The sequence below is a fragment of the Macaca nemestrina genome, chromosome 6 (assembly GCF_043159975.1).
Source record: "Macaca nemestrina isolate mMacNem1 chromosome 6, mMacNem.hap1, whole genome shotgun sequence".
Classification (NCBI taxonomy): Eukaryota; Metazoa; Chordata; class Mammalia; order Primates; family Cercopithecidae; genus Macaca; species Macaca nemestrina.
In genome coordinates, this window is record NC_092130.1 from 45,511,540 (window position 1) to 45,536,908 (window position 25,369).

General features: G+C 45.5%; 1 protein-coding gene across 4 annotated transcripts; it reads right to left on the reverse strand.

The window, feature by feature from the left end:
* Positions 1–29: 29 nt before the first annotated feature.
* Positions 30–24,666, reverse strand: LOC105467130 (thioredoxin domain containing 15). Of its 4 annotated transcripts, none has more exons than XM_011716543.3 (5): positions 24,435–24,642; positions 12,626–13,113; positions 6,914–7,077; positions 3,778–3,908; positions 30–750 (listed from the first exon to the last, which is right to left on the reverse strand). In XM_011716543.3, exons 1-5 carry the CDS (start codon positions 24,499–24,501, stop codon positions 554–556), a joined length of 1,047 nt encoding a protein of 348 aa, XP_011714845.1. In that variant the 5' UTR covers positions 24,502–24,642; the 3' UTR covers positions 30–553. The 4 variants fall into 4 exon arrangements, with proteins under 4 accessions (XP_011714845.1, XP_070954531.1, XP_024644073.1 ...); XM_071098430.1 differs by having other exon boundaries at positions 24,482–24,500; XM_024788305.2 differs by lacking the exon at positions 24,435–24,642 and adding an exon at positions 24,158–24,307.
* Between the last annotated feature and the right edge of the window lie 703 nt (positions 24,667–25,369).

Consider the following 25,369-nt stretch of genomic DNA (forward strand, 5'->3'; position numbering starts at 1 on the left):
TTTTTGAGTGAAAGTAGAGATCACAAACATCAAGGTATTTGATTCTTTTATTTTCCATCACTTGCTACTTGAGGGGGTCACACTAACCAATTCTCGTTACATACTTTCCTGCTATGGACTCTGGAAGAAAAATTGCAAAGAAACAGAAAACTAACCTTCTTAAACATATATAAGAAATCAAGGGTTTCCTAAAACTATTATCTGAGAGTCCTATTTTTGCCTTCTGTATAGTAAGCATGTCATTCTACTCACTGTTCTACCAGAATACATCTTCACATTTCAAACTGGATTACTTTTCAAATACTGGATTAAGTTCATGCAGTAAAAACAAGAATAGTCCACTCTATTGAATATTTTTGCATTTGCTTATTGCAATACTAGTTAAAACACCAGTTTATAATTTTTTTATACATTCAGTTGTTCAACAAATGATTCTTTTAATCTGACTGAAGTTTCAAGTCAACACGTTACTGGAGAAAATGTATGAAACTGTAGCACTAATTTCTGAAATGAAGGATTGAAGTTCCTCTTTCCAACTTCTTTCAGTCTATCACTACTCCACATGTTCCTGCTCTTGTCCTGGAATTAGCCACCGAATACTCTCAGTTCGAATGGTAGCATACATAATAAAACTAATTAAAAAGAATAAGGAAAATACAAGCAACCAGTCCACACTTTTTATCAAAGTGCTGGGAAGAGGGCCTATTTGGTCAGCTTGAGTAACCACCACATTCTTCTTGGCTTCTATACCTGAAAGAAAAATCACTGATTTCAAATCAGACAGAAAAAGCACCCACCACAGACTTTTTCTCAAGTATTATGTGTGGTATGCAAAATGACATGCAGTCCTAAAATAAGCACTGCCACTAGTATATATATTAATATCTGTGACGGATTTCACTTGCCTGTCAGTATAATTTGTAAGTTGCCTTTCTCCCCACCGCATCAAAGGATCAGGAATCCATTCAGCTATTCACAACTAAAACAGTAGAATTTCTGTGAACTCATCAGCAGTTTATTACTCAATGTGTTTATAAGAGTTGTCTTTTGGTGTCTTTTGAGACCAAAGTTCAGTAAGTAACTAGTAAAACTCCTCTCAGGCGTCTACAGAATGTTTTCACAGGTTAAGTAATGCTAAATGCAAAATGTTTTTCGTTTTGTTTTTTTGAGACGGAGTCTTGCTCTGTCGCCCTGGCTGGAGTGCAGTGGCGCGATCCTTGGCTCACTGCAAGCTCCGCCTCTTGGGTTCAAGCGATTCTCCTGCCTTGGCCTCCCAAGTAGCTAGGATTTGGCTAATTTTTTTGTATTTTTAGTAGAGATGGGGTTTCACCATGTTGGCCAGGTTGGTCTTGAACTTCAGACCTCAGTTGATCCGCCCACCTCAGTCTCCCAAAGTGTTGGGATTACAGGCATGAGCCACCGCACCCGGCCCCAAAATGCTTTTAATAATTTACTGAAAGAACTGTTATAACAACAAGCTACCACTGGGAACAGGGATTACCAAATATGCTCTGACTCCCAGATTTGTGTTCTAGGTTTTCTTAGAGCATTGAACAAAATGGCTTCCTCTCCACACATCAATCGAAATGACAATCAGGGATCCATGACAAGACTTGGACTAGCTAACCACCTTGTAATATCCTACTTTTACTCCTATCAGCCAACTCAGCTCTTTTTAGTGTTAGCTAAAATGATTATATGCACCTTAATATATATGCAATGTGTGTTATAGTTTGTATTTATTTCCAGGGAGTACACTTTGGGAAGAGTAGGATGCTCACAAGTGAGACAGTGAGGCTTTAGAGGAATGAACTTTTCCAATGGAGGTAATTTTTTCAATTTACAATGCTTTACAATGTTTTACAAATAAAAAATAAGGCCATATGTTTTGGCAAATATTAAGGAATTAAGATAGCATCTACAAATGGATTAATAAATGGAACAGTAGCAGCAAAGAAAATGAACAAAACATAACCATACATGATAATGCAGGTGCATCTCACAAGCATACTATTGCATGAAAAAATCAGACACAAAAGAAAAATACCCTGTATGTCTCCATTAATACGAAGTCCAAAACAAGTTAACACTGTCTATGATATTAGGAGTCAAGACTGTGGTTATCTTGGGGAAGGCAGGAGCAGTGGTGCTGAAGGGAGGCTGGTAATGTTCTGTTTCTTTTTTTTTTTTGAGACAGAGTCTCACTCTGTCAAGCAGGCTGGAATGTAGTACTGCGATCTCAACTCACTGCAGCCTCTGCCTCCTGGACTCAAGCAATTTTCATGCCTCAGACTCCCGAGTAGCTGGGACTACAAGCACCCACCACCATGCCCAGCTAGTTTTTCTATTTTTAGTAGAGACACGGTTTCGCCATGTTGGCCAGGCTGGTCTCAAACTCCTGGCCTCAAGTGATCCGCCCACACAGGCTTCCCAAAGTCTTGGGTTTACAGGCATAAACCAATGTTCTGTTTCTTGATCAGAGTGGTTACCCAGGGTATTCACTTTGTGAAAATTCATCACCCTGTACACTCATGATTTATGCATACCTTTGTGTAAATATTAAGTGAAAAATGTGCGTTAAAAGTTATAAGTAAAGTGTATGGTATGTGAATTATATTTCAATAAAACTTGTTTTAAAGTGTCTATAATAGGCCAGGCATGGTGGCTCACACCTGTAATCCCAGCATTCTGGGAGGCCGAGGCAGGCAGATCACTTGAGGTTAGGAGTGCAGGCCCGGCCTGGCCAAGGTGGTGAAACCCTGTCTCTACTAAAAAATATAACAATTAGCCAGGTGTGGTGGTGCCCACCTATAATCCCAGCTACTAGGAAGGCTAAGGCAGGAGAATCGTTTTAACCCAGGGGGCAGAGGTTGCAGTGAGCTGAGATTGTGCCACTGCACTCCAGTCTGGGTGACGGAGCGAGATTACGTCTCAATCAATCAATAAAGTATCTATAAGAGACCGGGCACAGTGGCTCACACCTGTAGTCCCAGCACTTTGGGAGGCAGAGGCGGGTGGATCACTTGAGACCAGGAGATTGAGACCAGCCTGGCCAACAAGGCGAAACCCTGTCTCTACTAAAAATACATAAATTAGCTGGGCATGGTGGTACACAACTGTAATCCCAACTACTCAGGAGGCCGAGGCACACAAATCACTTGAACCTAGGAGGGGGAGGCTGCAGTGAGCCGAGATCACACCACTGCACTCCAGCCTGGGCAACAAAGACTCTGCCTCAAAAAAAAAGAAAAAAGGCGGGGCGCGGTGGCTCACGCCTGTAATCCCAGCACCTTGGCAGGCCAAGGCGGGTGGATCACGAGGTCAGGAGAGTGAGACCATCCTGGCTAACATGGTGAAACACCATCTCTACTAAAAAGACAAAAAATTATCTGGGCGAGGTGGTGGGCGCCTGTAGTCCCAGCTACTTGGGAGGCTGAGGCAGAAGAATGGCATGAACCCAGGAGGCAGAGCTTGCAGTGAGCTGAGATCACACCACTGCACTCCAGCCTGGGCGACAGAGGGAGACTCCGTCTCAAAAAAGAAAAAAAAAGTTGGGGGGGAAGTGTCTATAATAATTAAAATTACCTATTCATGTTAAGCTTCATACTGATTGGGAAGTATTTAACAGGATTATAACAGTTCATTAGAAGAGCGGTTTTACAACTCAAAGTCAGTCTTGAATCCTTCACTTAAGGATTATAGCAGATCAGAACCCACAGAAGGCACAGACCCCCAGCAATAGAATATCTTCCTCCTTAGCACATTACTTCCACATACCTGTCTGATTAAAAATGAAGATTTTCAGTGTTTCCAGTGTTCGATCTGTATGATTAAATCTAGCCATTGGTTTAGCTCCTTGAAATAATAAAATATTAGGAACAGCTACGGTGCCAAACCTGGTAGAAAGGCTACAAGAGAAAGAAGTAAAAAAACCTGAATTTATTATTAATAGAGGGCTTTCTCATACGATTACCATCTCAGAATGGACAAAAATAAATGAGGAAGTTGCATGTGACCTACAGAGATTTCTGACACTTGAAACTTTCGGCTTTTTCATTTGTTTCTGACCTCTTTGCTTATGGGTCATGGCTGGGGGCACTCCTTTTCTGCAATCTGAGTTGCCTTCAATTATAATATGGATCTACCCATGGCACAATTATTCCACTGGTTAAGTTCATGTCTACAGAAACCAGACCAGAAAACTCTAATTCATGGACAAAGCACACTCTGTCAATTTATTTGACAGAAAAAATTTCCAACTCTTCAGAATGCCCATCCCTGTCCCTCAAAAAAAGATCAACTTACAGTAGGCAATTAGTTTGGTAAGCTGGCACAAAGGAGTACATGATCTAACAAACACACCAGGATGTTCACAATTAGGGCAGGATGACTTGTTTGGAAGTAATATAACTGAGGGGGCTTATTTCACCTTTACATAATACAGACTAGTGGTGATAAGCTCCCAAGTCAAAACACTCGGGGTTGAAGCCTCAGTTCTGCCACTGAACCAGTGTGAACTCTGGGCAGATTATTTAACCTCGCTAAGCCTCAGTTTTCCACATTAGTAAAATAGTAATATTGTATAACCAGGATTTTTTTCTTTTGTATACATGCTGTAACTTAAATATTAACATAAGAAGCAAACATGTCCCAGCCCATATAATAAGCACAAGAGCCTGAGTCTCCATAATTAAGGCGCCACACCAGGTACAACATGGAGCTGAAGGAAAAAAGAAGAAAGCAGGTTGGGGAGGGAGTTGTGGGAGAGGCAGGAGGGACAGTGTGAGACCCAGAACCAAAGAGCACTGAGTATGCCTGGGGGCAGTGGAGGCCCCACCAAAGCTGGACACTGACGTGATCTGTCCTTCCAATCAGTCTGCTCCCTTGGGTCCGGTCACTTAGATATCACCCAGAAGCCTATATGAAAATTACTCATTTGTTGAGCCACTTCTTTCTTCATAAACAGTTTCAGGTAAACATTGGCAATTATATTCCCACAATGAAAATCAGTGGAGCCGGGCGCGGTGGCTCAAGCCTGTAATCCCAGCACTTTGGGAGGCCGAGGCGGGCGGATCACAAGGTCAGGAGATCGAGACCACGGTGAAACCCCGTCTCTACTAAAAATACAAAAAATTAGCCGGGCGCGGTGGCGGGCGCCTGTAGTCCTAGCTACTCAGGAGGCTGAGGCAGGAGAATGGCGTGAACCCAGGAGGCGGAGCTTGCAGTGAGCCAAGATCGCGCCACTGCACTCCAGCCTGGGCAACAGCATGAGACTCCGTCTCAAAAAAAAAAAAAAGAAAAGAAAATCAGTGGAATACAATTTTTTTTTTTGTTTTTTGAGACAGGGTCTCACTCTGTCGCCCAGGCTGGAGTACAGTCTCACTCTGTCGCCCAGGCTGGAGTACAGTGGCAGGATCATGGCTCACTGTGATCTTGACCTCCCCAGGCTCAGGCAATCCTTCCATCTCAGCCTCCCAAGTAGCTGGGGTACCACAGGTATGTGCCACCATCCTCAGTCAATTTTTTGTATTTTTTTTTTTTGTAGAGATGGGGTTCTGCCATGTTGTCCAGGCTGGTCTCAAACTCTTGGGCTCAAGCGATCCTTCTACCTCGGCCTCTCAAAGTGATGGGATTACAGGTGTGAGCCACTGCACCTGGCCTCAAGTACAGAGTAACAGAAGTTTACTCAACTTCATTTTACCACCAATTGACCATTTTTCAGATGTTCTAGATTTATTTACACACAACCTCCTTGTTGAGGCTGACCTGCTAAGAAGCATCTGATCTGGAAGAGAAGAACAGTTTATAACTCATGCACAATCGCGGCACTTAGGAGAAACATACCATCTCAACAAAGTTCTCTGTAACTTACTTTACTAAACATTTAAAAAAGACAGACCTCGGCCAGGCACAGTGGCTCACACCTATAATCCCAGCACTTTGGGAGGCCAAGGCGGGCGGATCACGAAGTCAGGAGTTTGAGACCAGCCTGGCCAACATGGTGAAACCCTGTCTCTTCTAAAAATACAAAATTAGCCAGGCATGGTGGCAGGTGCCTGTAATCCCAGCTACTCAGGAGGCTGAGGCAGTAGAATCACTTGAACCCAGGAGGCGGAGGTTGCAGTGAGCCAAGATCACACCACTACACTCCAGCCTAGGAGACAGAGCGAGATTCCACCTCAAAAAAAAAAAAAAAAAAAAAAAACCTGTCTAGGCTAGTCTAAGCAGCCTAGGACTACTGCATGGCTGTAGTCCTACTACTCAGGAGGTTAAGTCAAGAGGATCCCTTGAGCCCAGGAGTTCAAAGCCAGCCTGGACAAAAACCCAGTGATTGATACACAAGAAATATAAAACAAAGGTAAATGTCATGTTAAAGAGCTAAATTAATTCATTACTTGATCGAGTGCCTACTACAGAACATGACTGCAAGAATAAGTACGGAGGAAAGAAAGAAGGAAAGAGGAAAAGGGAAAAGAAGGAAAGAAAAAGAAAAAGAAAGGAAGAAATCCTGAGTAGACACAAAACAGGGGTGCTGGGAATTAGGCACTTGGGATGGGGATTGAACCTGCTCATTAAAGTCACAAAGGAATATCCCACTGTGATAGCAATTGTGCTGATTCAGTCTGGCTACAGCCCTCAAAAGTCTTCTGGCCCCTCCCCTGCCATCAGGTGCTATCACCTGCCACCTTTAAATCCACCACACAGAGAACAGCCCACTTTCTTTAAAGGGCCTCCACAAAGTGACAGCTCCCTCAGGAGTATGACAATCCTCAATATTCACTCTTGCTTTGCCTTCAATCCCAGGACAAAGCTCATGCCCCCCTCCTCTGCTTCTAACTTAACTAATTAGGACCTCCAATAACTGCAACCATCAGGCAGGAGGATGGATGTAAACCCCACCAACGGAAGATACCTGCTGTGCTGAGACGCATCCAGTGCCAAAAAGTGAAGAGCTGGAAAAGCCCGGGGCAGAGAGTTAAAGTGAGGGGCCAAACTGGCAGAAAAGCGGCACCACGGGGTGTAAAACAGGACTAGAGTACAGTCACTACCGTTTGGGTTCAGAAAATCCATAAGGTCCTGTGGTAAAAGAAACAAGCATTAAAGTCAGCAGTAAAAGTACATTTTTCTGAAAGGATACCCAAGAAACAGGACACACCGCTGCTCCAGGGAGAGAAACGGGTGGGTGGGAGCAGCGAGAGGAGGGACCCTCAGGAAACTTTTGGATTTTGAACCATATAAATCCAGGAATCAGCAAAAAAGTACGATCAAAAAGTACCACTTTTTCGGCCGGGCGCGGTGGCTCAAGCCTGTAATCCCAGCACTTTGGGAGGCCGAGATGGGTGGATCACGAGGTCAGGAGATCGAGACCATCCTGGCTAACACGGTGAAACCCCATCTCTACTAAAAAATACAAAAAACTAGCCGGGCGAAGTGGCGGGCGCCTGTAGTCCCAGCTACTCAGGAGGCTGAGGCAGGAGAATGGCGTGAGCCCAGGAGGCGGAGCTTGCAGTGAGCTGAGATCCGGCCACTGCACTCCAGCCTGGGCGACAGAGCGAGACTCCGTCTCAAAAAAAAAAAAAAAAAAAAAAAAAGTACCACTTTTTTTAAGTCTTGCTGAATTAAGCAGAAAGTTTTAAACTTTCCTCTGCACTTTCCTAATATTACAACAGTTATTTTAATATTTTTCATAATTCATCATTTCAAATACAGGCATACCTCATTTGACTGCATTTCACTCCACTGCACTTTGCAGACATTGTATTTTTTGCAGATTGAAGGTTTGTGGCAACTCTGCATCGAGTAAGTTTTCAAATAGCATGTGCTCAATTTTGTGTCTGTGTCACATTTTGGTAATTCTTGCAATATTTCAAAGTTTTTCATTATTATTATATCTGTTATGGTGATCTATGATCAGTATCTTTGATGTTACTGTTGTCATTGTTTTGGGGTGCCACAAGCTGTACCCATAGAAGATAGTGAACTTTATCAATAAATGTCTAGTTCTGACTGCTCCACCGACCAGCTGTTCCACATCTCTCTCCCTCTCCTCTGGCCTCTCCCTCAGACATAACAATATTGAAATTAGATGAATTAATAACCCTGCAGTGGCCTCTGTTTAAGTGAAAGGAAGAGTTGCACAGCTCTCATTTTAAATCAAAGCCAAAAATGACTGATTAAGCTTAGTGAGGAAGCCATGACGAATGCCAACGTAAGATACAGGCTGAAAGCTAGGCCTCTTACACCAAACAGCCACGTTATAAATGCAAAGGAAAAGTTTTTAAAGGAAGTTAATGTGCTACTCCATCCAGTGCAGTGACCTCTGATGCTTAAAAATAAAAATAAAAATAAGTGCTACTCAGTGAATACACAAATGATAAGAAAGCGAAACAGCGTTATTGCTCATATGGAGAAAATCTTAATGCCATGGATAAAGATCAAACCAGTCACAACATTTAAGCCAAAGCCTAAATCCAGAGCAAGGCTCTCTCTTCAATTCTACAAAGGCTGAGAGAAGTGAGGAAGCTGCAGAGGAAAAGTCTGAAGTTAGCTGGGGTTGGCTCATGAGGTTTGAGAAAGAAGCTGTCTCTAGAACATAAAAGTGCAAGGTGAGGCAGCAAGTGCTGATAGAGAGAGAAGCTACAACATAGTAACATCAAAGACCAATGAAAAAAAAAAAGAGAGAAGCTGCAACAACTTACCCAGAACATCTAGCTAAGAGAATTGATGAAGGTGGCTATACTCAACAACCAATTTTCATGTAGATAAAACAGCCTTCTATCGGAATAAGATGGCTTCTAAGACTTTCATAACTAGACAAGAGATGTCAATGCCTGGCTTCAAAGGACAGGCGGACTCTTTTTAGAGGCCAATGCAGCTGGTGTCTTATTTATTTATTTGACAATAAGTCTTATTTATCAAGGTCTTTCTCTGTCACCCAGGCTGGAGTACAGTGGCATAATCATGGCTCACGGCAGCCTCAACCTCCTGGGTTCAAGCAATCCTGCCTCAGTCTCCCAAGTAGCTGGTGCCCACCACCACGCCTGGCAAATTTTTGTACTTTTTGTAGAGACAGAGTTTCACCATGTTCCCCAGGCTGGTCTGGAACTCCTAGGTTTAAGCAATCCACCCACCTTGGCCTCTGAAAGTACTGGGATTACAGGTATGAGCAACCGCAGGGCCAATGCTCACTGCTCATTGCCCATTCTGAAAATCCTGGGGCCTTTAAAAATTATGCTAAATTTACTTTGCCAGTGCTCTAGAAAAGGAACAACAAAGCCTGGATGACAATATATCTGTTTACAGCATGGTTTCCTGAGTATTTTAGGCCCACTGTTGAGACCTACTGCTCAGAAAAAAAGATTCCTTTCAAAATATTATACTCATTGACAATGCATCTGGTCACCCAAGAGTTCTGGTGGAGATGCACAAGGAGATGAATGTTGTTTTCAGGCCTGCTAACACAGTATCCATTCTGCAGCCCACAAATCAAGGGGGGATTTCAACTTTTAACTCTTATTATTTAAGAAATACATTTCATAAGGCTATAGTTGCCATAGATAGCAATTCCTCTGATGGATTTGGGCAAAATGAACTGAAAACCTTCTGGAAATGATTTACCATTCTAGATGACTTTAAAAATATTTGTGATTCATGGGAGGTGGTCAAAATATCAACATTAACAGGCATTTGGAATAAGCTGACTCCAACCCTCATGGATGACGTTGAGGAGTTCAAGACTTCAATGGAGGGTAGAATTGCAGATGTGATACAAATAGCAAGAAAACTAGGATTAGAAGTGGAGTCTGAAGATAGGACTGAATTGCTACAATCTCATGATAAAACTTGAAGAGATGAGGAGTTGCTTTTTATGGATAAACAAAGAAAGTAATTTTTTGAGATGGAATCTACACCTGGTGAAGATGCTGTGAACACTGTTGAAATGACGACAAAGGATTTACAATATTCCATAAACTTAGCTGATAATGCAGTCGCAGGGTTTGAGAGGATTGACTCCAAATTTGAAAGAAATTCTACTGTGGGTAAAATGCTATCAAATAGTGTTGCATGCTACAGAGAATTCTTTTGTGAAAGAAGAATCAATCAGTGTGGCAAACTTCATTGCTGTCTTAAGAAACTGTGGGCCACAGGCCAGGCGTGGTGGCTCCTGCCTGTAATCCCAGCACTTTGGAAGGCCAAGGTGGGCAGATCACTTGAGGTCAGGAGTTCGAGACCAGCCTGGCCAACATGGTGAAACCCTGTCTCTACTAAAAATACAAAAATTAGCTGGGTATGTGGTGCACACCTCTAATCCCAGCTACTTGGCGAGAGGTTGCAGTGGGAGAATAGCTCGAACCTGGTAGACGGAGGTTGCAGTGAGCCGAGATCAGGCCACTGCACTCCCGCCTGGGTGACACAGTGAGACTCCATCTCAAAAAAAAAAAAAAAGAAAAAGAAAAAGAAAAAGAAAGAGAGAAACTGTGGACCAGGCATGGTGGTTCACAGCTCACAACACTTTGAGAGGCCAAGACAGGAGGATCACTTGAGCCCAGGAGTTTGAGACCAGCCTATGCAACATAGTTTGACCTCATCTCTACAGAAAAAAGAAAAAAATTAGCCAGGTATGGTGGCACATGCCTGTATTCCCAGCTACTCAGGAGGCTGAGCTGGGAGGATCACTTGAGCCTGGGAGGTCAAAGCTGCAGTGATCCATGGTCTCACCACCGCATTCCAGCCTGGGTGACAGAGCAATACTCTTGTCTCAAAGAAATTGCCAGAGCCACCCCAACCCTCAGTAACTACTATCCTGATCAGTCAGCAGCCATCAACATCAAGGCAAGACCCTCTACCAGCAAAAAGATTACAACTCATTGAAGGCTCAACTGATCGTTAGCATTTTTTAGCAGTATTTTTAAATTAAGGTATATACATTTTTTAAACATAATGCTACTACATACTTAATAAACTACAATATAGTATGACTTCTGTATGCACTGGGAAACCAAAAAACTCATGTGATTTGCTACACTTCGATATTGCTTTATCACAGTGGTCTGGAACCAAACCTGCAGTATCTTTGAGGAATGCCTACACTAAGTACTCACAGGGTCCGGACAATTGCCCCCACCTTTGAATTGTGCATCTCAAACCATCTAAAATGGAATTATTAGAGGACTATGATCTCAGATTCAAACTATCATCTCAGCAGAGCTAAGTATGAACTAAGCAGTCATATCGATGTATTTGGCCAAAGGTTAGATCAATTAAAGAGCACACTGTTCTAGCAAGCCGCAGTGTCTCACATCTGTAATCCCAACACTCTGGGAGGCCAAAGTGGGCAAATCAGTTGAAGTCAGGAGTTTGAGACCAGCCTGGCCAACATGGTAAAACCTCATTTCCACTAAAAATACAAAAATTAGCCAGGCGTGGTGGCATGTGCCCATAATCCCAGCTACTTGGGAGGCTGAGGCAGTAGAACCACTTGAACCCGGGAGGCAGAGGTCGTAGTGAACCCAGATCCTCCCATTGCACTCCAGCCTGGGCGACAGAGAGAGACTCTGTCTCAAAAAAAGAAAAAGAGTACACCATCCCTGCCACCACCTGTTTAATCCATAACTCAGATTGTTTAAACTGCTCTCTCCCAGTCATGTGAGTGACACCTGTGAGAGTCCCACAGACTGCAGCATCTACAGGCACTCAAGAGTGGATGCAAAGCCAGCGCCAAGCAGTGCCCTTGGAGGAGCTATGTGCAGTAAAGGTGCTGTGCCCTCATTGACAATAAGCAATCACAGCTCTTAGAGTCAGGATTTACCTGTCTTACATAAGCAGCGTGAATGCATCCTACCCTTCTGTTTTTGGAACCACCCCACAGAAACTGTCAGTCATTGATGAAAGAGAAACTTTTCATCAATATAACATATTTTCCAGGGGCATTACTAAATAATGGTAAATTATCATTTTACTAATCCAGATATGTTTAAGTTGCCTGTATAATAAATAAATACTTCATTTAGAAGAAGAAAAATGGCCGGGCATGGTGGCTCATGCCTGTAGTTCCAGCACTTTGGGAAGCCGAGGTGGGTGGATTACCTGAGGTCAGGAGTTTGAGACCAGTGTGGCCAACATGGTGAAACCCATTTCTACTAAAAATACAAAATTAGCCAGACATGGTGGTGCATGCTTGTAATCCCAGCTACACGGGAGACTGAGGCAGGAAAATCATTTGAACTCAGGAGGCGGAAGTTGCAGTGAGCCAAGATCATGCCATTGCACTCCAGCCTAGGTGACAAGATCAAAACTCTGTCTCAAACAGAAAAAAAATGCTATGATTTTGGTGCCAAGCAACGATCTGTCCACTGGGATCTTTATCGTGAGGTTTGGTGGTGGGACTGGCCCAAAGATAACTAGGTTTAGGCCACCTAAAAAGCATAATCAACACTAGTTATATCTCCTCGTTTCCCTATAAACATTACAGAGGGCAAAGTCGATTTTCACTAAAGCAGCCATTAAATGCTATCTCGCTTACAATACGATCAAGATCATGACTTTCCATTTCAAAGTTGATAGGGTATTAATCATAAAATAAATGTACTGAAAAGGAGAAAAGCACTAAATAATGTTTCCTTACCTGTGACATATTTAAAATTTTCAGAGTGAAATTTTCTAATCCAGTAATGTTTCTCTCCTCACAGTTCACCTTTGGGGATTTCAGACTTTCAGTGTTATTGGAGTCCTCTGTCGGGGCTGCGTCCGATTCCGCCACTTCTGGCTCTGTGTAATACTCCTCTTCTCTATCCGGGAAGTGTGCTCCAGCACCATCCAAAGAGAAAAGGCTCTCTCGGAGGTTGCACCTTGAGTCCTCCTCTCCTCCAGCGCCACAGGTGCCGCCGCTAGGCTCTGAACTCACTTTGTCCTCAGCTTCCCCAGGAATCACAGACAGCATCACCATGTGATCGCTTTGAGTGTCCAGCCCCAGCACCGCATTGGCCTCTTCTGCCGCCCTGTCCTGGCCCATCGGGTCATGTAGGAGCTCCTCCTCACCCAGGTACACAGCCCCCACCTGAAGAGGGTGAGCAGGCTGCTCCTCTGACCATAAGCGACCACTTTCCTCTGCAACTAAAACATGCCAGCACATTCAGAGTCATACTTGACTTCAAAACAAATGAACCCCAAAGAATTATAGTTCCCCTCTAACATGAAATTTTCCCCTCTGGAGACAAAAAGGTCTCCTTTCGTTAAACTATCAGAGAGCTACCCACCATTTCCCAAGTTAGGAAGAAGGTCACGAGCAGGTACTATTAATAGATTAATGAATGTCAAAGAAGGCCAGGCACGGTGGCTCACGCCTGTAATCCTAGCACTTTGGGAGGCCCCAAGGCAGGCGGATCACTTGAGGTCAGGAGTTCAAGACTAGCTTGGCCAACATGGGGAAACCCTGTCTCTACTAAAAATGCAAAAATTAGCTGGGCATGGTGGCAGGCACCTGTAATCCCAGCTACTAGGGAGGCTAAGGCAAGGGGATCGCTTGAACCTAGGAGGCGGAGGTTGCAGTGAGCCAAGACTGTGCCACTGCACTCCAGTCTGGGTGACAGAGAAAGACTCCGTCTCAAAAAACAAACAAACAAACAAAATAATGAATGTCAAATAATAGACAAACACACAGCTCTGCCCTAAACTTGCTGCTTGCCATGCGGATCATAACCAAAAACATCCCAGTTAGATATCTAATTAGGAAAACAGAATATAAACACTTACATTTTTTGATAAGATTTTCATTTGTATAGTATCATATAGTATCCAAGAAAATGATCATAGTTTTATGCAAGATTCTACTAGAGCAAAGCATCTTTGCAAACATTATAACTGTTCTGTGAGATGGGCAAGACAAGGGTTATCAAGCCCACTGAACAGGTAACTAGGCAAGGCACAGAGAGGCTCAGCACAGTGTCCGATGGCACACAGATAGTAAGCAGCAAAGCCAAGTCTGGGAGCAAAGTCTTCTGGCTGCTACTCCAGAACGAGCCGTAGGCCCCCTGCCATGATACCTCAGGGATGCTGAGCCACAATGCCTGAAGAACTGCTCAAGCTACACAGCAGCTCCTTCCTGAGGTAGCCTCTGACAACTGGACTCTGCTCTCCTGCCTGCTACCCTTGGGAGTGCTGGGAGATGGGTTCGGCAGCAGCAGGAGGAAGAAGAGAACTTTCTCCCACTTTGGAGCTAGAAGGTGGATCTTGAGCATAATGCTCAGATAAGGGAAGAGTCCCAGGCAGTCCCATACATCCATTTACCCATCTCCACTCACCTCCGTAGCAATGCCTCCTGCCCTCCAACTCTTATCAACTCAACACCAGCTGCCAGACTTTGTACCAGGGACGAACCAGCAGAAACCAATGAGGCCAGCAGCCCTCAGGAAACCTCACCATGTGGTTAGGAAACCACCGCCTGGGTGATGAGCTCTGCATGCCAACAGCATGTCACTGGAGTGTCAGTGACCAACTGACTTCAAAGTTGGGAAGGTCTGGGGGCTTCCTAAGGTATGACATTTGTATAACATCTCAAAGAATATCCCTGTAGAGTTTTTTGTTGTTGCTGATGCATAATAGATGTACATAGTTTCAAAGCACATGTGATAATCAATATATTCATGCAATTTGTAAAGATCAGATTCATGCATTGGGGATATCCATCACCTTAAATATTTGTCTTTTCTTCATGCTAGAATCATTCAAATTCTTCTCTTCTAGCTATTTTGAAATATACAATAGGCTATTATGAGCTACAGTTACCCAACGGATCTACCTCGCACTAGGGCATAGAGCTCTGTGGATTCATTCAGAGATTCAAAAACATTATCTGGGAATTCTGCTTCTGGCCAAGATGGAATAACAAGAACCAGATTTACCTTCCCTACTGAAACAACCAAATAAACAGATAATATATATAAAACAACAGCTTCAGGAAATTAGTTATCAGGCAACAGAGGATAGTGACATCCGAGAAATAGGCGACAAATGAAGAGAACCCTACAACTGCTCCAACTTACTGCCTTGACGGCGTTCCCACTGTGGCTCAAGGAGGGGAAATCCCGGCAGAGTCCAGCAGACTCTCCCAGTTGAAGCGATGGAGCTAAGAGTCCAAGGAGACCAAGAAGCAATAGTTTGCAAAACAGAATACTGCAGATGAGAGCGCTATATAGAGAGGGGACTCCAGAGATCTGTAGAGGCCCCCTGCTAAGTATACAGCAGGGTACTGGTCAGCACATGCATGTGAGTAAACTACCCAATGCCAGAGAAAGAACTATCAGAAAGGATGAGAAGGAACAGTATCCAACATTCACTCAGAGCAGGGAATGGTACCTCTTCTTACCAGCTAGACTGGAAAACTTCGTAATTCACAGGGCACTGAGTAGAGTATACAAAAGGCCCTGCCTCAGTAGTGGGACACTATTAACCATAAAGAAAATACAGCTTGCTTGCTTAAAAGCAAAACCTGAAAGAACCAAGCTGTTCTCAAGTAACTTAACTGTACCCCAGAACAAAGCTTGAGAATATATATAGGGGGCCAGGCACGGTGGCTCACGCCTGTAGTCCCAGCAATTTGGGAGGCCAAGATGGGTGGATCACCTGAGGTCAGGAGTTTGAGACCAGCTTGACCAACATGGTGAAACCCCGTCTCTACTAAAATATTAAAAATTAGCCATGCATGGTGGCGGGCACCTGTAATTTCAGCTACTCAGGACGCTAAGGCAGGAGAATCGCTTGAACCCAGGAGGTGGAGGTTGCAGTGAGCAGAGATCGTGCCATTGCACTCCAGCCTGGACAGCAAGAGCAAAACTCTGTCTCAGAGAAAAAAAAAAAAGAATATGTATAGGGAATCTAAAATATCCAGCATTCAACAAAGTAAAATTCATGCCTGGCATCCAATAAAAACTTATCAGACATATAAAGAAGCAGGCAAATAGGACACATAATGAGAAAAATCAATCAAGCAACACTGACCCAGAACTTGCACCCATGTCAGAATTAGCAGACGAGGATATTAAAACAATAATTATAACTGTATTACGTTCAAAAAGTAAAGTAGATATCAAGATATTAAAAAATATAAAATCTACCTGGGAGGCAGAGGTTGCAGTGAGCCGAGATCAAGCCATCGCACTCCAGCCTGGGCAAAAGAGTGAGACCCTGTCTCAAAAAAATAACTAAATAAAAATAAAAACCATCAAACTGTACCTTTTTTTTTTTTTCTTTTTGAGACTGAGTCTCGCTCTGTTGTCCAGGTTGGAGTGCAGTGGCATGATCTCAGCTCACTGCAGCCTCCGCCTCCCAGGTTCAAGCAATTCTCCTGCCTCAGCCTCCCGAGTAGTTGGGATTACAGGTGCCCACCACCACACCCGGCTAATTTTTATATATTTTAGTGGAGATGGGGTTTCACCATGTTGGCCAGGCTGGTCTCGAATTCCTGACCTTGGGTGATCCTCCTGCCTTGGCCTCCCAAACTGCTGGGATTGCAGGCATGAGCCCACCACGCCTGGCTTTCTTTCCTTTTTCTTTCTTCTTTTTTTTTTTTTTGAGATAGAGTCTCCCTCTACTGCGCAGGTTGGAGTGCGGTGACACAATGTGGGCTCACTGCAACCTCCGCCTCCCAGGTTCAAGGGATTCTCCTGCCTCAGCTTCCCGAGTAGCTGGGATTACAGGTACCCGCCACCGCGCCCGGCTAATTTTTGTATTTTTCAATAGAGATGAGGTTTCAACGTATTGGCCAGGTTGGTCTCAAACTCCTGGCCCCAAGTGATCTGCCCATCTCGGCCTCCCAAAGTGCTGGGATTACAGGTGTGAGCCACTGAGGTACCAGGCCTGGCCTTTTTTTTTTTTTTTTTTTTTTTGAGACAGGGTCTCGCTCTGTCACCCAGGCTGGAGTGCAGTGGCACAACCACCTCCCAGGTTCAAGCAATTCTCCCACCTCAGCCTCCCAAGGAGCTAGGATTACAGGCGTGAGCCACTGCACCCAGCTAATTATTATGTATTTTTGCTAGAGACGGGATTTTGCCATGTTGGCCAGGCTGGTCTCAAACTCCTGGCCTCAAGTGATCTACCCGCCTCAGCCTCCCAAATTCTGGGATTATAGGCACGATCCACCACGCCCATCCCAAATCATACTTTTAAAGATGTAAACTACAGTAACTACATTGTCTGAGATGAAAACTGCACTGTATGAGATTAATGGCAAATTAGACAATGCAGAAGAAAATAGTCAACTTGAAGACAGCAATAGAACCTATCCAAAATGAAACACACAGGAAAAAAAAAGAATGGAAAGAAATTAAGAGCAGCAGTGGGCTGTAGGACAATTTCAAGTGGCCTAATGTACAGATAACTGGAGTACTGGCAAGAGAATAGAATGGAGGAACAGAAAAATATTTGAAGAAATCATAGCCAAAAACTTTCCAAACTTGGTAAAAACTATAAATCCACAGATCCAAGAAACTCAACAAAACCCAAACTCAATGAACTACAACAAAGCACATCACAATCAAATTGCTCAAAACCAGTTACAAAGAAAAAAATCTTAAAAGCAGCCAGAGGGGGGAAAAAACAACATCATGTAGCGAGGAACAAAGGACAACAACAGGTTTCTCACTGAAAACAAAGCAAGCCAGAGCGGCATCTCTGACTACAAAAACTACAATGTCTGAGATGAAAAAAAAACTGCACTGCATGAGATTAATGGCAAATTAGACATCAGAGAAGAAAAAACCTATAAATCTAGAATTCTGTATACGGAAAAAATATCTTTCAAAAACAAAGGTGGCATACGTCAGTAATCCCAGCTACTCAGGAGGCTGAGGCAGGAGAATCACTTAGACCCAGGAGACAGAGGTTGCAGTGAGCCGAGAGATTGTGCCACTGCACTCCAGCCGGGGCAACAGAGTGAGACTCCGTCTCAAAAAAAAAAAAGAAAAAAAAAATTCTTTTGGCTGGGCACAGTGGCTCACGCCTGTAATCCCAGCACTTTGGGAGACCGAGGTGGGTGGATCACTTGAGGTCAGGAGTTCCAGAACAGCCTAGCCAACATGGTGAAACCCCGTATCTACTAACAATACAAAAAAAAATTAGCCAGGCATAGTAGCGGGCGCCTGTAATCCCAACTACTTGGGAGGCTGAGTCAAGAGAATCGCTTCAACCGGGGAGGCAGAGGTTGCAGTGACCTGAGATAGTGCCACTGCACTCCAACCTGGGCTACAGGCAAGACTCCATCTCAAAAAAAAAAAAAAAAGTGAAATAAATACTTCTTCACGTCTTCAGACATACAAAAGCTGAAAGAATTCATTACCAGCAAACCCAAAAATCTTCAAGAATCTTCAATCTTCAATCTTGTCGTTTACCAGCAAACGACAAAAATCTTCAAGGAAGTCCTTTAAGCAGAAGAAAAATGTTAACAGTTGGAAATATGGATCCACATAAAGAAATAGAGAACCCAAAATGGTAACTACATGGATAAACATACACAATTCTTTCCAAAAATCTAGCTACAAAGGAGGTGAGGAAGGTAGGGTAGATTCGCTACAGGCAGGGAAGACTAAGGGAGGTTTCTATTTCGGTATTCGGAACATAGGAGCAATTTGAGGATACACAAAGCGGATGAGAAAGCAGGTAAGAAGGGGCCGGGTGCGGTGGCTCACGCCAGTAATCCCAGTACTTTGGGAGGCCCAGGAGGGCGGATCCCTTGAGGTCAGGAGTTCGAGACCAGCTTGGCCAACATGGTGAAACCCCATCTGTACTAAAAATACAAAAATTAGCCAGGCATAGTGGCATGCACCTGTAATCCCAGCTACTTGGGAGGCTGAGGCAGGAGAATCACTTGAACTTGGGAGGCTGAGGCTGCAGTGAGCTGAGAATCACACCACTGCACTCCAGCCTGGGCAACAGAGCGAGACTCTGTATCCAAAAAAAAGAAAGCAGGTAAGAAGGGAGAGGTGGCAATGGAGGTTACATAGGACAGAGTTTAGGACTTGGGCAGCAAAGTGAGTCTTTAGCAGAAGGTCAAGCACTTCTGTGACTACAATCCAGAGAAAGGGCTGGGTGCCTGGGAAGGGAGCTTTGCCAATTCGGTGGAGGGGCGGGATCACATTGGCGGTATTTCTATAGCCTTTGGTTAATGAGTGTGTATTGCCTGTATGATCAGAAGAAAAAACAAATACACATGTTTTCTGTGTCATCCACAAGACAAAGCAGGAAATGAAGCCAGAGAGGCTAAGAGTCTGGAAAAGAAAGGATGCCAGGTTTGGGGTCCAACCCTACTCCCAAACACGGCAGCTCTACAGATTTGCTCTTGCTACCTAATCAACGTTCTAGGTTCCACAAGTAAATGAAGAATGCCAAAACGAAGAACCTCAAGAGAAAAAAAATCAGGCCACAAGTTATAATCTGGTTCTGTCTGATCACCCTCAGATAGCCCCTGCACAAAATCAAAATGGAGTGTAAGTGGTGCATGGAGCTGGTATTTTAAGTTCAAGAGTGTTGTCCCCTACATCCCCCTGCACCTTGTAAAAATATTTAAGTACACAGTACAGATTAGGAACAAAAAAACTTACGCCTTCAGGTACCAGTGTTTTCATTTAGGAATTAGGAAGAAAAGAAACACTGAATTATTCCACAAGAAGATAAAAATGTCATACTATATGACAGCCATTGAACCCTCCCATGCTAATGTGCCTTTCTTTTTTGTTTTTTCTTTGAGACAGAGTCTTGCTCTGTTGCCCAGGCTGGAGCGCGGTGGCACGATCTCAGCTCACTGCAGCCTCCATCTCCCGGGTTGAAGCGATTCTCCTGCCTCAGCCTCCCAAAGAGCTGGGATTACAGATGCACACCACCACACCTGGCTACTTTTTTTATTTTTAGTAGAGATGGGGTTTCACCATGTTGACCAGACTGGTCTCACACTTTTGGCGTCAAATGATCCACCCACCTTGGCCTCCCAATGTGCTGGAACTACAGGCGTGAGTCACTGCACCCAACTGGTAATGTGCCTTTTAAGAGACTGCAATTTGAGCTATACATAAAGTGATAATTATTGCACCACTGGCAGCAAAGAAGTTGTCTGGACAAGTGTGAGGGCACCATGCCAACTCTGCCAGGGAGCCCTAGCCTAGGTCAGCACCTTCACACCCTTCCAGCTTTTCTCAGAAGGCTCTTTACCAGCTGCAGGTGTTTTCACAATGGCTTCTCGCAGGAAAGCCAAATGAGGAGGGACCAAAAACAGCCAGGGGTTGGAGGGACAGCAATCCATATTTTCCATAGGCAATACTGTGTGCTCATTTAGCAAATGGAGACAATACCACCAAGATGTAGAAAATTCCAAGGCTACTGTGAAGATTAAATGAGAAAAGATGTGTATGGTTCCTGTAGGTTAAGCACTCCATAAATGGCTGTGGTGATGATGATGATGACGACGACGACTGGTGCTTACAATTCAAAGAGATGGAAAGGCACAATAACACAATAACTAAGTTCTATTAATTCACCTGCAGGCCAGGCTTGCTGGTTCATACCTGTAATCCTAACACTTTGGGAGGCCAAGGCGGGCAGATCACTTGAGGTCAGGAGTTCGAGACCAGCCTGGCCAACATGGTGAAACCCCATCTCTACTAAAAAATACAAAAATTAGGCCAGGCGCGGTGGCTCACGCCTGTAATACCAGCACTTTGAGAGGCCAAGGCGGGCAGATCACCTGAGGTCAGGAGTTCGAGACCAGCCTGGCCAACATGGTGAAACCCCATCTCTACTAAAAAATACAAAAATTAGGCCAGGCGCGGTGGCTCACTCCTGTAATACCAGCACTTTGGGAGGCCAAGGCGGGCAGATCACCTGAGGTCAGGAGTTCGAGACCAGCCTGGCCAACATGGTGAAACCCCATCTCTACTAAAAAATACAAAAATTAGGCCAGGCGCGGTGGCTCACGCCTGTAATACCAGCACTTTGAGAGGCCAAGGCGGGCAGATCACCTGAGGTCAGGAGTTTGAGACCAGCCTGGCCAACATGGTGAAACCCCATCTCTACTAAAAATACCAAAAATTAGCCAGGCGTAGTGACAGGCGCCTGTAATCCTAGCTACTCAGGAGGCTGAGACAGAAGAATCACTTGAACACAGGAGGCGGAGGTTGCAGTGAGCCAAGATCGCGCCATTGCACTCCAGCCTGAGCAACAAGAGCAAAACTCCATCTCAAAAAAAAAAAAAAAAAAAAATCAGCCAGGCAGTGTGATGCATGCCTGTAATCCCAGCTACTTGGGAGGCTGACGCAGAAGAATCATTTGAACCCAGGAGGTGGAGGTTGCAGTGAGCCGAGATGGTGTCACTGCACTCCAGCCTGAGCAACAAGAGTGAGACTCTGTCTCAAAAAAAAAAAAAAAAAAAAAAATTTACCTGCTAAACACATTCACAATCCATCTACTTTCCCCATCCCGACTAACACTTCTCAGCAAAGGCCACAGCCAGCTCTCGTCTGGGCAACTGCTGTAGCCAGTTAAACTGTTCTCCCTGGTCAGCCTGCTATCCCCACTCCAGACCCTGATCTTCACAGTAATACAAGTGAAACTGAAAGATAAAAGGCATATCTGATCATGTCACTCCCTTACTAAAACTCTTTCAGCAGCTTCCCCCACCCTGTGAATGCATCTGCATTCTGTAGCAGAGCTACCAGGCCCCAGTGTGGCCTCTATCTGCAATCTCACCTGTGGCCATCAGATCTCTCTAGTCCCTGATCATTTATACTCCCCCTATCCCCACCTGCCTTACAGCCTTCCTGAGGGTTGTTTCTCTGCTGGGAAGCGTCCTCCTGCTTAATCCTTCATCCTCCTCATTCAGATCTCACCCTAAATGTCACCTCTGTAAGGACACATTCCCTGACCCTCAGACCAGGGTGGGAGGTCTCCCATTACAGCTCCCAAAAATGCCCTGGGACTCTCCTTGATGCATTTCTCAGTCTTGCAATTTTCTTAGTAATTTGTAGTTACTTAGTGGCTGCCTTCCCCAAAGGCCTGCTGCTCTGACTCACCACTGGATCCCCAGTGCCCAGCATCTGCTAGCTGACTGCCTAGGTTAGACTGGCATAGGGGTATTGAAGCCAGGAGTGTGCTTCCATTCCTAGACACCTGGATAGCATTGCTACCTCCAGGTTGTTTAGTCTCTCAGGGCCTCAGCATCTGAGGCTAACATAGTCTGCCTGTGGCATCCTCTGCTAAAAACAAACAAACAAACAAACAAACAAACAAACACACCCCTTATATTTTCAGCTACACTGAGAAGAAATCAGCTGGTGAAGTTCCTTCTGTCTTCAACCCATTCATGGCCTGACCATGATGACCAAAGACCCAAGCTGAACCCTGAATCAGCCAGGGTTCTGCCAGGAAGCAGAACATTTAACTTGGGCAAGTTGAGGAGAGTTTAATGAAGGGACCACTAATGTGTAGGCTGGGTGGAAAGAAATGAAAAGCAATGGTAAGGAACTCCAAGGCCAATAACAGGAGAGGGGGAGCCAGTTACCACTCACAGAGCTTAAGAGTCCAGAGAGAGAAGTAGTCACAAAACCTTGAAACATCAAGGGTAACACAGAGGGCAGCTTTCTAGAATTCAGTGCCTTCCACTGGGGGCAAAGCCAGCCTGCAATAACCTCTCAGGGAGGGAGCGGAGAGCATCAATACCCTGACCTCACTCTCCCCTCATTCCAACGCAATGGAAGCAAGACAGTAGGACAGTTGGTATTTATTCCACACAGGACAGCCACACAGGGCACAGAGCAGGATGGAGGGGCTGAAACAGAAGATATCCAACACATGCCATCACCTCTGTGAGGCTGGCAGTTGAGTGTAGTGAAAATGCAGAGGTTGGGCTCTGAAGTCAGGCAGACATGGGCTTGAATCAACGCTCCTCAACTTCTGGCTGTATGACCTTGTCAAAGGACTTACTGGCTCTGAGTCTCAGTTTACTTCTATAAAATGAGAAAAATAACATCTACTGCATATGCGTTTAAAAATTACTAAGGCCAAGCACAGTGGCACAAGCCTATAAACCCAGCACTCTGGAAGGCCGAGGCGGGTGGATCACCTGAGGTCAGGAGCTCGAGACCAGCCTGGCCAACATGGTGGAACATCATCTCTACTAAAAATACAAAAATTAGCTGGGTGTGGTGGCAGACGCCTGTAATCCCAGCTACTCGGGAGGCTGAGACATGAGAATCGCTTGAACCCAGGAGTCAGAGGTTGCAGTGAGCCGAGATGGCGCCACTGCACTCCAGCCTGGGCGACAGAGCCAGACTCCACCTCAAAAAATAAAAAATAAATAAAAATAAAAATAAAAATTACATAAACCGGGAGCAGTGGCTCACACCTGTAATCCCAGCACTTTGGGAAACAGGTGGGAGGATCACTTAAGCCCAGGAGTTCAAGGCTGCAGCGAGCCATGATCGGCCACTGCACTCCAGCCTGGGCAACAGAGCAAGCCTTCATCTCTTAAAAAACAAAAACAAAACAGTAAAGATTCCAAAAGATGATGCTTGTAAAGCACTGAGCACAGCACCTTTCATTCATGGTAATTGTGTTACTACGACTCACCCTTCTCCACAACCCTCTGCTATCCTGCCTCCATCCAGGACACCCCAGGGAAAAGAAAGACCTGCCTGTTCCTGTTAAGGTCTGAATGACAAGCAAGGCCGAGGGTCTGGACTTTAACAGGACTATGAGGAGTGGGGTGAAGGGGCATGAAAGTAAGGCCTCCACTCCCCACCCTCGCCATGCAAGCTGCGGGTTACCAGGAGTCTCCCGTGTTTCTCGTCTGTTTTTCATGCAGCGATTGAACAAGGGTGGCCTTCTTAAGACAGTGGTCCAGCAGCGTGGACTCCAGCGTGGGCTTTGGCGTCAGAGACAGGCTTCTGCCACTTACCAGAAGCGCAAACTTAAGCGGGGCCTCAGCATCTTCATTTGTGAAATGGAGACACTAAATGGAACCGAGGGTTTGTGGGAGCATTAAATGGGATAATGATGTAAATAAAGCACGATGCACAGTTCCTGGCTCCTAATACGGCGACAACAAATGTCGGTATTTGATATGATGTTATTAATAATAAAGTGCTCACACCAGAGGGTGTGCCTCTGCAGCACTTACCGGACTGTCCCTTCTGGCTACCAGCCGCCAGCTGAAGGCGGCCTGAACGCGGCCCAACCACGTCCAGGCTCCCGCCCACCGGCCCTCCGCCCGCCGGCCCCTTTCCACCGGCCACGAGCGGGCGGTGAGCGGGGAGAGAAGTCAGGGAGACGCGCCCGGGAGGACGCCAGGAAGGGGTGAGCCGCGCACCGCCGGCCTTCGCGCAGGTCCAGAGCGTCGCCCGGGTGGACCTCAGCTCGCCCAGTCATCTCATGCACCGCCCCCGGCCCACACTCACCCTCCACGCCACGGACGGGACGCCCCAGCACCCACAGCAGTACTTGCCACCAGCTGAGGAGCCGCATGACGCGGGGCGGTCGTCGACCGGCAGCCAGGACCACTGCCCAGGCCGAAAGGCAACCCGCGCACGGCTACGCGAGTCGTGCTACCAGCCCGAAGAAGGCTGGGGGAGGAGAGTGTGGGAGCGCGGGCGCGGCCTCGCGCCGCCATCTTAACACCTGGCAGCTGTGGCGGGCGCCATCTTGGAGTCGGGCGGATGGCGTCTAGCTGCTGGCCGTCGCCGCTGGACTGGAGACCCCATTAGGAGCTAAGCGCCAGACGTCGCAGGTCGTTTTGAACTCTGCTGACCATAGAGTTCAGAGCCGGGCTCTGGCAGAGGCCCATGGCCTCCTTTCTTCCCTCGGAAGTCAGGGCTTGGCTGTTTGAAGCACTGCGCCCGCGTAAGGAGGGTTTTCCACGCTTCATTCCCAGAGCCAGAAAGGCCCAGAAGCCTTCCTTTCTAGTGTCCCATCGAGGTGGAGAAACCGTGGAGGCTGCAAATCTTCTAATCTCTTGCCTTACCCGTACTCCCCTACCTAGGGTTGCCACATAGAATACCTGATACCCAGTTATACTTGAATTTCACATAATGAATATTTTTTACTGTAACCCTTATAGAATAAGGGATATACCCTAAAACTGAGCATTCTGTAACTTTGTGACATCTGGCAACCCTAACCCTACCTATCAACTCAGGGCAGGAGAGGTTGATTTTAACTGATCTACCTTACAGGGCAATCTCTATCTTTAAGTATGGTTGGGGCCATGAGCATCATTGGCTCTGGCTCATGGTGGAGGTGGAGCCACCTCGAACATAAAGAACTTAGGAAAGGGCTTAGAATGAGGAAAGCGTAGATGGGGAGATGAGGACAGGGCTCTGCCTTCCCAAGCAAA

Excerpts from the sequence above, each read along its gene's own strand:
- LOC105467130 (XM_011716543.3), bottom strand. The coding sequence starts at position 24,501 with ATGCGGCTCCTCAGCTGGTGGCAAGTACTGCTGTGGGTGCTGGGGCGT. Across the intron at positions 13,114-24,434 it reads TCCCGTCCGTGGCGTGGAGG|TTGCAGAGGAAAGTGGTCGC; the intron begins GTGAGTGTGGGC and ends GGCATGTTTTAG. Across the intron at positions 3,909-6,913 it reads GATGCGTCTCAGCACAGCAG|CCTTTCTACCAGGTTTGGCA; the intron begins GTATCTTCCGTT and ends TTTCTCTTGTAG.